At 27.8% G+C, this 14520-nt stretch overlaps 1 protein-coding gene across 1 annotated transcript in view; it reads left to right on the top strand.

Annotated features, from left to right (window-relative positions):
• Positions 1-14520, top strand: part of LOC129958622 (inactive pancreatic lipase-related protein 1-like) — a 60632-nt gene that overhangs the window by 21872 nt on the left and 24240 nt on the right. The window contains exon 3 of the mRNA XM_056071220.1: positions 11582-11728. Coding sequence (XP_055927195.1) covers positions 11582-11728 — 147 coding nt within the window. The remainder of the gene's footprint in view (positions 1-11581; positions 11729-14520) is intronic.

Here is a 14520-nt window from a genome sequence, read left to right as displayed (position 1 = left end):
ACAAATATTTAAGATATGCAGAGTTTAAAATTTTTGGGTTTTTTTTTAATTTTAAATTTTTTTGTTTTTGAAATTTTTTTAGATTTTTTTTAAATTTTGAAGAGTTTTTAATTTTTTTCTACTGATCGATTATAAAAAATCATAGTAACGACTTTTTTTAATAGGGCAAGCTTGGTGTTGTATTTTATTTTTATTTTTTTTATTCTTCCTAATGAATAAAGAACAATCGTTACCGAAATAAAGTTTCATCCTAAAAGTGTTACGATGAAAATTTAAAAATATGCTTGAACAAGTTATTGAAAACAACTTTAAAAGATTGTAAATATCAAAATGAGTGCAAAAATGAAAATATTTATGTAATGCGATGGAAAAGAATTCAGAAAAATACATTGCTGTTAGTATATCCAGCACGGTTTAATTAATTTTCTCTTTGCTATCTTAATCTTTGAAAGGCCAAAGAAAGATAAGTGACATTGACTTCATTTTAAACCTCCTTGACATTTTAAAACTTCCATCATTTTCTGAAAGCAAGTTAATACTTGCAGTCTAAACTCTCGGATATTTTTCTCGAATTTGTCAACAATGGCAGAAGCAAATTCGATGAAAACATCAGAATTCTCTTACCTTCTCTTATATTTTCTTACCTTCACTCAAAAATCCGAGATTAAGAAATTGTAAACAATTAGCTAATGTTTCCTGCACATTGGTTGATTGACGTGTTTTTGATGAAAATTAGTCCCGGGGACAAGATCTGGATCATTATCTTGCTTATTTAACTAATTGGGAAAAGGTTGTTGCTCATTTGTTCAGTTCATATCCGAAATCTGAGTTAATATTGATAAAAGATGAAGAGTAAGCCCTGGAAGTTATTAATTATTTTCAAGGGTACTTTGTAATTACGAAATTCGTTATCAATATATTAAATAACAGAAATTGTATCTTCTGCATTTGATATGATTTGATAGGAAATACTTGCATTGCAAATAGAAAGTTATTAACTTCGTCTCTTACGAGTTTGTTATTGCCTAAAGTGCGTATAAAAAGAACTTAAACCTAGCCTTCGATTTTAAATAGAAAAGTGGAAAACTGCCCGAAATTGGAGAGCTGAAATCATATAAGTTATTTGTTTTGTAACTTGATGGAAGTTTGGAGAAATAATAAAACTTGGAAATTCGCAGTCACGAATAACTAAAAAGAAATTGCTCATTTAATAAAAATGGATTTCCTTTGGTGAGAAGACTAGCATTCTTGGAAATTATTTTGTCATAAGATTAGGATTAAAACTTCATAATCATGATTATCATGCTCATATAGTGCATTTCTGATCAATTAATATAAATATCCATGTGATTTCTTTCTTCTTTCTTTTATTAAAACTTTAGTAATTTTCTTTATATCTTGAAATATACGCACATGGTTAATGGATACTTAGAGAAAAGACGCTATACATACATGACAGAAAAGCCTTGTTAATCCTCAACAAAATAGTAAAAAAAAAAATGGATTTGAGTGCTGGTGCATAAATGATTCAGAAAATGTTCTATAATGTGTTACACTTACCCAGACAAAATAGTAGTAATGTAACAAATATTTTAATAAAAATTTCGCAACTTAACTTTTAAAGATTTCTAATTATTTTTATATATTTTTCAATTTTACACGAAAGAAAGCTGCATAAAAGAAAAAAAAATATATGCTTAAAGTAGCTGTAAGCTTTAACCCACGGAATTTCAGGTGATAGAAATTTCACAAGACTTAAATTTGCAGAAAAAATGTTTTACATTTATTCTATCGATTTTCTAGAAGAATATAGAATATAAAAAAAAGGTAAATCATCCAGAGAATTCGGTTTGAGGGCAAAACTCATTGATATTTCTCACTTTGAAATTTACGAATATTTACGATTCAGATTCGAAAATTTGCGTTCGGATATTTTCAGGTTGCTTGTTGATGGAAGCTGTTATTTACGTAAGTAATTATGAAGAAAGAAATGAGTATCTTCCCAAATTTAGAATTGCAGATATTTATATTAATTTTAGTTTTAAAAATAATGAATGCGAACAAAACTTCTTTCATGACGGAAAATCAGGCTGCAAGCCAGAGATGCAAAGTAGCTCCTGGGAAGAAGATATATCTAATTCTTCCTTTATATATATATATATATTTCGTTTTATATATAAACTGTGTAAAAACTTATATTTTCATTTTGTCTCCGAAATAGTCATTAGTCGTTTAGATGTCTCTGAAATAGTCTCCTCGTTAATTTTCGTTTGGTGGATTATATTTCGACACATTTCTGTTCTTTTAAAGCAATGAAAGATGTCTGCACATCAAAATTAAACTTAACTTTTAAAACGATGGTATAAAATTTGAATATATTTAACAATCAAATGAATTTTTCATTGATTGTTACCCAGCATATTATTGTAAAATGCTTTCGCTTCTTTATTACGAATTTGTTAGATGTTTGACATTTGTAAACTGTCATTTATGATTAGAAGCGACATTTAAATTGATTAATTAACTTATTGATGTATTTCTGTAAAGATTAATTGTCATTTATGGTTAAAATTGTCATTTAAATTGATTAATTAACTTATTGATGAATTTCTGCTCAAAATTCCCTCTTTTCAATATATAAATTATGACTAACCCAAAGGAAAATAATATATATTTACAGTTATCATTCCTTAATATCATTTCCCTCACAAAGGAAATAAAAATCGGACATTTTATGGAAATTTTGTAAGTTGCAGTTCAGTATCTTATAAATTTTGCTTCAGGAAGACATGTTCATTAGCAAAAGGTTTATTAAATCGATAATGGATTGCTGAACGATTACTATTGCAAAGATAATTTCTTCTGTTTGCACAAAGCCTATGCATTTTAAAATAAATAAGGAACATTCACATCAGTAGTTCACTCTTAGTATATTATTAAATAATATATACATATATATATTTCTATATTTATTATTTAACAATATACTAAGGTTGATAAAATTGTTTTTAAACACTATTTAAATAGGCAAATATAATGCATCACTATAGAAATAAAGATTGCGCCTTTTATAATGGTATTAAACCTGTAAACTTAATTATTACATATAAAACAAAGCACTTTTTTTTGTTTTCGACTTTCAGAAATGTGACTATTCTTAAGTATTAGCGATCAATACTATAATATTCTCGAAAGAATAAAATTTAAGAGAAGACACATTAATAAATTTCTATCAATTTGAATGATCGTTGTTTAATTATTTTCGGCAGTATATGGAATATTCATAATTTTTTTTTTTTTTTTTACTTTATGAAACTACGATTTTCTATTAAACAATTAAAAATCGTAAATTGTCCAATGAATCATCATAAATTGTGCCATAAATGTAATTTCAAGTGCCATAAATTATAGCAGATTGCATATATTTTGTTAACATTTATGGCACTTGAAATGATTTCTTTATGAAACAGGTATTTATTTTCAAGGGCTACTCATGTCCAATTTCACGGCTTGATAGTTTCTATTAAGACACAGAGAATAGATTAGATGACTGTATATTCAGAATGTTCTTTTTATTCCATTGGAGGCGATTTTCAAGCTTTTCTTTGTAGGTATGTCTCTTTGAATTAACTATTCATTACACAGGAAGTTAAGTCGTGAGCTACTATAGATCTTAATCAGTCTCGGTTCGTTAAGTATGCGGGGAACCCAAGAATTGTCAAATGGTGGAAATGTTTTTGTAATGTGTTAAAAATAACTAGCCTCTCATTAAAAAAAGAAATAAATGCTGTAATTTATTTTTACTCCACTGCTGTCAAACAGTGTGTTTTCAAATATAATGAGCATTTTCATTCCAGTATTATTTCTCAATCGCAATTTCGAGATTTTCAATTGAACCATAGACAGGATGTCGTTTATCAGAAACCAGTTACAGATAAGAATCAAAATGAATACAGCGGTTTTTGAATAAAATAAAACTATGGACAATTGGGTAGAAAACGAATGAATTTTTATTGCCAAATTAAGTTAGTAAATTTGATATTTCAGCCCATTATTTTCTTCTATATTCAAGGTCTTGATAATTTTCTTGTATAAGTGCAATTAATATGGAAAAAGGTTTAACTGTTCCCTCAATGATATTTATCGAATGGTACTGATAAATTAAATTAAATTTCAAATCACAACTGGAAAAAAATATGCAAATAGAAAAATATTCTCTTTTATCTAATTCATTGTTGCTAACATTCCAACTTGCATAATATGATACGTCAGATAATTTAGAAACGTTTATGAAACCAGAAATTCCGTTCATAGAAATTAAAATATCATTTATTATGAAGTGATGAATTTCTGTCAGATAAATTGTACAGATAATAGATAATAACAGAGTGGAACTGTGATCATTGTAGAAAATTCATTTCCCTTTCGAATGAATTCTAAAATCTAGATAAGGTTGCGATTGGAAATTACGGAAGATCTGTTTGAAGTGCAACTTGTTTATAATCTACAACTATAGGTACTACGATCTATGAATTCATTATTTTTAACGCTTTTACTTAACTTTGCATATTTCATGTTGATAAGGATCGGATTTTTCTATATATTTTTTTTACCTCTTCAGGAAATTTTATATATTTATTGGTTCCCGATGACAATATTTTAATAATTTTAGAGTTCTTAATTTGAAGCCAATATTACATTTTTATTCCGTTGTAGACATTTATGTTATCGAAAACAGTTTTATTAAACATGATGATGATGAAATTTTGTTTACAAATTATACAAATTACATTTTATTATTATGCATTATTCTATTCGTTTTTTCTATTCGCTTCTTTATTTCTATTGATTGGCCTGCTATACTTATTTAAAAATTTCTTTTATTTAATATAAATTATGTTCTCTAGCTATATGTTTTGGATATTAATATTAGTTGAACTTTTTATATACGGATCTATTTCTTCAAATTTCATTCATAGTTAAATTTGTAGGGAGCTTGTAAGAGTAATTTAAAAAGCTATTATATTTTATAACTTTAATAAAACCGTAACAATTTTTACTAATTATTTTACTAACTGCCCTGTCCGAAAGATGGATGGTATACTATATTAATAAATAGTTTAGGTGAAGCTGTCAGATTAAATTTGTGGAGCAGGATTATATGTAGTTAGAATGGAAAGCAATAGAAAAATCAAGAGGACATTATCATTGACATGAAAGTCAATTTTCTGAAAAAGACGTTAATATATTTAACAACGAAAATTTATGACAAGTAATTATACTGTTAGTGAAAACATTTTCTTTACAAGAAACACTTATAATGGAATCGGGATCCATCTCTTCTAGATAATAATGTAATTTTTGAAAAAGAGTTTAAATAAAACAATAAGAGTTGAAAAAAATAGAAATAAGATTTTTTTTTGCAAAGATATTGATTTTTTTTTTTTGTACGGAATCAGCTAAATTTGAAAGTGCTAATTCATTGCAAGTTACTTTAGATGAATATTTTGAAAAATATTTCATTATATAATGCATATGAAAATTAAAATTGTTTTTATGAAAAATTGATCTAAATAATCAATTTTAAATTGCCTTGAAAATATCCTATTATATAATGCTTATGAAAATGTATAAATGCGAAAGGCCCTAATTATAAAATTCATATCCAATTGGAATATATTTATTTCAACTATAATTTAAAGCGGAAAATGTAAGATTCTTCGAATGCTCATGTACATGTATATTCTGGAAAGGAACAGCAAAATCCTGGTTTACTGATAAGCTTTAATCCCACAAATTCATTTTAAATCAAAATATTTATTTCAAGGGTGCACTTATGCTAATATTCAAAGCTGTTTTGTTTCTATATTTAACTTTAAAGACTGTTTGAGTTAAGGAGATAAACCCTTCAAAAGTTTGCTTTCGAAAGGATCAATAATTGAGAAACTTAACGTTGCCTTCAGTTTATTAAAACTTCACTTCCTTTAAGTTTTGAAATACGCAAAGTGTAAAAATCTGTCGTAATGTGAATATTGTTCAGAAATGGACGTAAAGATTCTACAAAAAAATTTTAACACTCTTTTTAAACCAATTTATTTATTATTCATTTATGATGTTCTCAAATTATTGAATGAGAAATGTTTAAACAATATCTTTGAAATGGGTAGCAAAGGTAATTTAATTTTTGTATTTAAAAAAAATGGCTGCTTTTTTCGGTTAAAACATGTAGAATTTAGGTGTAATATTTCAGGTAAAAGTGACTTTTTATTACAGGTTAATGTAATATATTAATTTTAATTTGTGACTAATTTGATCATATATTTGTTTATTTATATCTCAAGTATATTAATTTTATTATTAATTTCATCTTATTCACGAGAAGAATTTTCAAGAAATTCAACTTTTATCACACAATATTTATGAATAGGAAAAATTCCATGTAAATCCAAAATTGCGTTTTGTTCAAAATTATTCGAGCGATTTAAAATTTATTACGAAAGAGAAACAAAACTATTTTTTAAATCAAATGTTAGTGTTTAATATTTAGTTGGGCCTCTTTTGAACTCATTCACTGATTTCAATCTCCAAACTGTTAACAATTTGCGCTTTATCTACTAGTTGATACTATGAGATTCATTTTTCAAAAACTGATTCTTAATCCTTCGCTCTTCAAAAGGCAATTTCTGATTCAAAAAGAATCATAAATTCTTGTTCGGATTAAGATTTGGTTTTTGTGATGGCCAATTTAGTATCTTAGTCTTTTTTTGAGAAATAATCTCTGCACCCTTTGATTGTTCATTACCTTGCTGAAAGACACACCGTCAACCCATTCGAAAATTTCTTCAGATCATGTGATGCAACACTGACGTTCTTACTTCCAGTTATCGTACTTCCGATCATTACAATTTCACCAATATCTTTAGAGGGAAATCGTCCCCATACGAACCATTCTGTAATCGATATTTTTTTCCATACATATCTATACTTATAATAAAGCTCAATGTGTGTGTGTGTGTGTGTGTGTGTTGGCGCTCTACAGGCCAGGTCATTTGACATACAGCTATCAAATTTGGTACATGTATACCTTAGAGGTCGGGAATGTGCACCTGGGGTCCCTTTTTTTGAAATTTTAATTAGAATTTTAATTATTAATTAAAAACTAACTTTCCCGCCAAAAGAATCTTCCATTTTCCCCACCGCCAACTTTTCCGCCAAAAAAATCTTCCATTATCCCCAGCGCCAAACGAGAAAGGCTTCCGTTGTTTTTTTCTCCCAACAGTAATGAGGCTAGGGTTAAAATTTTTCGGTGGATTATTTCAATCGGTTCTGCTTATTTTCTTAATGTTTGATGCATTTAAAATTAAACATTGTTAATGAATCAATCTTTCAGATTCATTCTGAAGTACTTTTGAATTAAAATAAAACAGAATAAAGGAAATTAAAAATTTCTAATCCGCATAGCGTTACCCCAACTGGCGTAGAAAAAATCACGTATTTGCGTTACGTAACCGGCGAAGAAAATTCACGCATGCGCATTCTGTTCTGATTGTTGCCATGACAACATGTATATGCTTATAGTTTTAAGTACAACGTTTTTTAAGTAGTTTTTTTAAAACCTGTTTTCAACCGTTTATTTTAAACGATTCGTTTTATTTTCTTAGTGTTTGATGCATTTAAATTTAAACATTGTTAATGAATCGATCTGCTCATAATGAATCTAAGAAAATTTCGTTGACCAACTCTTGAGATATTACATAAATTAAAAAAAAATATTCTTTAGTGCCCATAAAGTTTAAACGCTGAGTGACTCTATTTTCAGTAATCAGATTATAAAAAAATGCTTTGTTTCAGTAAAAAATATTATTATATTAATTGAAGATAAATTCTTTCCACTTTAATTTAAAGCATAAATTCTACGGGTGCTAACAGAAAATGAGAGAGATACATATTACGTTATGATTGAAGGCCTTTATAATATTATGAATGAATTATATGATAATCAAAATTTGAAGTTTTAAAATATTTTGATGAAGAAGCTATTAAAGTAGAAATTGCATAAAATATTTAATTATTAAAATTTTAACGAACATTAAGATTGGCGAACCGGCTGGTCGCCAAAGGCGGCTAGTTTCTTAATACGTTAGAGTCTTGACATTTTGTACAATTGTGTGTTCTTAAACAAAATATACTATTTTAATATTTCCAGAAATAAATTACTAGTCGATCAAAGAACCTAACTTAAATTTCATGTGAATGGGGCCATTTCATAGTAAACTGGAGAAAAAAAAATGATTTTAGGATTAAAAATATTTGTAATAATAAACTATAAATTAAAATCTGAACAGTAAATGATAATTACGATAAGGCAATTCTACTTTTTTAATAGTCTAATAAGGATGAATTAAAAAAATATTTTTATTAAATTTATTTATTTTAAAATAGTAAATAAATAATTTAATAATAGTTTCATAAAATTATTTATGATATTTCCGGTATTTTGATATAAAAAAGGAAATTTATTCAAAAATTTTAAATAAAATTTCAAAATGTTTATATAAATTTATTCAAAAAATTATTTTAACATTTCATATATTTAATTTATCGCTGTTAATAAAAAAAAATGAAGCTGAAAATCTAATTATTTATACATATTTTCTCAGCCTTCATTTAAAGGTGGAAAATGATGCTCAGTCGGATTAAAGGTTTTAAGTCAGATACTATATAAAAATGTAATGAAAAATATGAGTTTTATTTGAATAATTTAAAGATTATGTAAACCAAAGATTAATAAGCTGCTTCTGCTCCTGTGGCTTCAATGGTATTCATCAGATTCAAATTATTTTCAAGACAGTTAAAAGACAGTCAAAAAAATTATGCTTTCTCTTATTTTATGATTTTCGTTTATATCCAGTTCTTTCTCTAGGAAAACAATGAAATAAGAAAAAAATATTTTTAAATATAAATTATATTAGATTTGGAATTATCTTTCCAACTTATATTAGCATTTTACATTTTGCTAGAAGTCTTAAAAATAAATTTTTCGAGTTACTTTTTTATTTTTGTTAATAATGTGAACTTATTTTGAAATGAAGATATTGCAGCTTATTTAAAAAAAAATTGAAATGGTATCATCCTATAGAACCTTTAAATGATCCATCAAAGAAACATCCTATTTCTTCTGTAAATTATTCAGTTGGATAGTTTTTACTGGATTCATCAACTTACACAGTTTTGTTCAAGTTGATGGATCTGAGTGATTTTACAATGCTGCGAATAGCTTTAAGGAAGAGCAAATATTTTTCTATAATCGTTGCACTTCTGTGTTTTGTTTCACAGCTCCTATAAATATATGAAAACCTCTATTAAGAATCTGTAAAAAGAAGTGGCTACATGTTGTGCATTTTATACCTCTACTAAGAAAAGAATTTTGAACTCTTGGGATTCGCGAACGAATTCGTTTTTGAGTGTAAAATAGAATTCTTGATATTTATTAAATAGAATTAGTGATATTTTCATTAATGTCATTACTTGTTAAAATGGTATATCTCAGATGGTCAATGTGATTAATCTATTATTATTAATAGAACCGAGATTAGTATTGATAATAACCTATCTATGTGGTAAATGATTTATCACCTTTAGTTATTATTAATTACTGATTATTTTTTTTACCAGTTAGTATTAATAATAATGTTTTAATCACATTATTCCTAACATATTATCCATGTTGATAAAAAATTTTAGGGCTATTTCGTGATTCTTTTTTTGAGCTTAAATAAACGGTGATATTTTCACGTCATTGTAAAGCCTGACAAGATAGTGTATCTGGCATGACTAATGTGGTTAATCGGTTATTAATAATAGCAACCATAGATAGTATTAATAATAGCCGGTTATTGTGATAAATCTATTCATCACTTTTGTCGGTTATTATTAAAAATAATTGATTAATTACTTTTGCTTGTATTATTAATAATAGCCGAATAACACGTTAACTGAAGCATACTGCCCATGTTATGTGATAAACATTTTTCAGGCAACTTAGGGATTCAGGGTTCATAAAAGCTGTAATTATTATTAAGAAAATTCATTTCCAAAAATGATTTAATACGCGAATCAGTAGTAAGAATTTTAGCATACGTTGCTAAGAACAAAATAAATGAATTGGATAGTGACAAGTTTAATGGATTTGATAGACGTGGTTCCCCACCCCGCTGAAACAATTTCTGATAAGTGACAGAGCTTGTTTGTGACCTGGCATTATCATGGGGAAACACACTTTCCGTTTTCACCGTTTCTGGAGTCTTTTGTTTGCTGGCATCAATTACTTTGTAGATTACATACTACATTAATGATCTGGTCCTGGGGAAGAAATTAAAAAGCATTCAATACCTTTTAAACTCCTCCGCAAGTACAAGATGTAGGTTTCATTGGAGAATATCTATTCCAAAAGTGCATTGGATAAATTCATAATGTTTGTTGTAATATATTTTTCCTTTTAGCATTATGGATGACAATTTACTATTCATCATCTTTTATGCTTCATTTCAAAAATGTTCGTTTCCTTCCGTTTTTTTTAAAAAAACATTTATCAACTCGTTTATTAAAAGATATTTCATTAAGGATAGGGAATACCCATAGCATATCGTGTAGATATGATTTCAGACCACAACATAAGACTATGTGCAGTTAAATGTTAAAAGATAAGCTGTTCTGCTTTGCTTGATAATGTTTGATAATGATACTGTTTCTGCTTTGACTGTGACGTCAAATGCATTGGCACTCATATTTGCTAATAGAATTTCTTACAATAAGAATCTTGTTTTTAATAACTGCTCTAATTGAAAAGATATATATAAAGGGGAAATGTAAATCATTCTGCCTTTAAGGAAGAAATGTTGTTTATAGCATACGTTTTATTTTTAAATGCTCAAAGATAATTCTGGAAATAATAATAATATTTAGCATCTAACGCGTAGATCTTTTTCCAATTTGGAACCAAATCTGTCAAGGGGTTGATCTTCTGTCGGTTTGTACCTTTATACGAATACGAACTCGAAAATTCGAAAATGCAATAACTTAAATAAATGAAATTTGATATGTTATCTTATCACTAAAATTGTAGTTCTCAGTCAAATTATGTTTCAGTCTGTCTGAAAAAGGATATTCGAAGTACATATTCAGTTTTCTGATATTTGTGTATTAATCGCATCTCGGCAATGGGTCGCCAAAAATCACAACGTTAATATGCTCCTTCTTAGCAATTGTCCGCCAGTCGCTTGCAGTTAATAGTACAAAAGCACCAGTTTTTTGTTCTATAATGCTACGAAACACACATCATTCAAGAGCGGGAGTATGAAAATAAAAATCTGAGCACTTGTGGCATTCACAATTTTATGCGGGGATGAGGAGGAGGAGGGGAGTAACATTTTCGGGAAGTTTCTGAAAGACCATTGCCAATGGTCGTATCATATGTTATGTTTTTGCTTTGCCTATCTTTGCCAACAACCTTCGGTCTAAAATTTCTTTGTTCTTGTTCTTGTTCTTAATCAGTATTATTTATTTATTTATTGTGTTTCAGGATATGATACGCGAGCTTTTGACATCTGATGACTTTAACGTAATAACTGTCGATTGGAGATATGGCGCATCCCAGTCCTATCCACAAGCAGTTGCTAATACTCGATCCCTGGGGCTGGTTGTTGCAGATTTTATTGATTATCTTCAGGTAAAATGTGATTTTCTTTTCCCTCATCATCATAAATAAAGGAAATTTTCATAAATGAAAATGTTTCTAATGCTTAATAAATGAATATCGATGGAAGAATTTCCATTTATTTTATAAATCTAATTTGATTTCGAGAGTCAATTATATAAACTTTGTCAAAGAAGATTACCACCAGTAATTTTATGAAATATGAGAACGAAAAGTAAGTCCCGAAATTAATTTGATGTTAAGAATATAACCTTTAATTTATTAAGTAAGATTCTGCTTTATTCAAATCGTTGGTTCAATACAATAGAATGCAATGTTAACAACAATCATTATCATTATCATCATCATTATTATCATTATCATCAACAGAAAGACATTAATGTATCTAAAATCTTTTTAGGCATTGTTTATACACTAGTTAGAAAATTTATATAATATTAACATTATTTTAGTAAAAATAAGTCTGTAATTTAGCTAAAAATGTTTGATTTCAATTTATTGAAAAGAGTATCTTTGAAGCTTTGAAACTTTATAAAAGTTTATAGAAAAAATTTCATTTCTTACAGAATGTTTTATGAAGAATTTATTTGAAGAAGAGATTAGAATTTAATGTTAGAAAAAGAAAAGTGGTTATAGATGCTCAGTTACATCAATATTTTGTTACAAACATTGTTTCTAATTTTTCAACTGCATAGCTTTTAATAAAATGGTTGGAAGTTGAAACTTTCATTATTCATTCAAGTCTAAAATTGATGTTTAGTTAGTCTGCATATCTACTTCTTCTTATTTACCGAAACTTGAAATCCCTTGCGGGGATGATTGAAAACTTGATCTGTTTAGTTGGAAGGTAGAGCAACTGTCTAGACTGAGACTATGCTTATCATTTCGGTTTTTCTATTTTTTAAAAAATTCAAAATTGTATTAAAAATAAAGATGGGGGGAAATCTTGATATTATTAAAAATTGTAATTTTTCAAAAAAACTGACACCCCCTTTTATTTTTACTTTTCCGAAGCAAGCATATTTTTCATGTTACTGAATACCATTTAATAAATATTAGGTACTAGATTTTGTAGAATTTTTTATTGCTAATATGAGAAGGAAAAATCCAAACCAGAAAAGAATATCGTTTGACTGTACCTATATCAATTTTTAATTAAACGGAAATTATTCTTTCAACGGTTTGCAACATTAAAGGGGCTTATAAAAAATGAAAAATATATAGGTAGAATATTTTGATCACGTGCAGGCATAGAATTCTATCAGATATTACTGAAAATATATTTTGAAAAATGACCAGGAAAGAAGAAAATAAATGTTTTCAAACATTTGATTCATTTATTTAAAATGAATGGCGCGTTTGAATTTCCTGAAACTATATCTAATATATCGATTTAATTGTGTTCTCTAAACAATAAACTCGTATCCTCAATTCATTTTCATATATATTTCTTATTAACGATTTGAGCCGGCGTCCTGGCATAGGGGTAGCGCCTCTTCCCCGTGATCTGGGCGTCCCGGGTTCGAGTCCCGGTTTGGGCATGGTTGTTCTTCTGTTGTTCTATCTGTGAGATGTGTGAATGTGCCCTCCTGTAAAAAGGGGTTGTGCAAGCGAATGCGGGATGCGTGAGGGGCAAAGTCGTACTCTTGGCCCTAGTTGGCGCTGCTATAAAAAATAAGAGACGTTCCCCCTCAGGCTTAAATCGCTGTCTTCGTAACAGTGGGCTTGTCAGTGGCAAGTGCCATAAGAAACAAACAAACAATTAACGATTTGAAGCATATAAAATGATTTAGAAAAAAAAGATTCATTATGTATATTTAATTAATTCAACAATATAAAGTTTGTTACGTTGAAAAATTTAAAAATTGATTGGTATATTTAAGGTATTAATTTAATATTTTATATCAGAAATAATAATGATTTGTCGTAAGGATTACACAAATATAATTACAAAATATACATTTTTTCGTTTTATTTAAGATACGAAAACATTACAACATAAATCACATAAACAGGCATATAAGACATGAATCCACATGAATAACGCTAACAGTGAGCTCCTAATTATATGTATATATAACTTAAACAAAACAATATTACTCTTTGACACCCTTATATATCTACATTCCGAAAACAGGATGCATAACGAACTTGAGTCATGAAGTAAGCATCATGTAATTAAGGGAACCAGAGAAATAGGATATATATTGCTATTTAATACTTCTTAAAAAAACAAATAAATAAATACAATATTGAGATACATATCATACACACACACAAAAAAAAAAAACACATCTCGAATGCTTTAAAACAAGCTTATATTTGATCCTATCACATTTTATCCTATGTCTGAATAGAGGTCTGAGTGTATCAAAAAAGATGACAATATTTAATTTCAAATCTCTCGGATGAAAATTGCAAATTTCTAGTTATAAGATATTCAATATGTAATGGAACACTAATGTGTTAATATAACTCCTTGTGAGAATTTAAAAGACTTGCGGTAATATTTAACCCTTCTTTGCATGATGATGGAAATTTCCATCATAACATTTAGTGAACAAAAAATTATACTCAAAACAGGTGTACTGTAAATTGGTTATTGTTGTAAACTTTTTTCACGATTATTGCATAATAAGGAACGTAGCTATCAGAAAAAAAAATCACATGTCACAATCATTACAGCGAGTTTGAACTTGTTATTCCGCTGTTTGTTGTGGTTGGAAGAAACATACGATTTCTTAGATATTTTTTTATAACTGATCTGAGGTTTTTTTTGTAATAAAAGCGATAATGAGAAGAGA

The sequence above is a fragment of the Argiope bruennichi genome, chromosome X1 (genome assembly GCF_947563725.1).
Source record: "Argiope bruennichi chromosome X1, qqArgBrue1.1, whole genome shotgun sequence".
Lineage (NCBI taxonomy): Eukaryota > Metazoa > Arthropoda > Arachnida > Araneae > Araneidae > Argiope > Argiope bruennichi.
The sequence above is the reverse complement of the archived record's forward strand: the minus strand, read 5'-3'. Positions and strand labels throughout refer to the sequence as shown.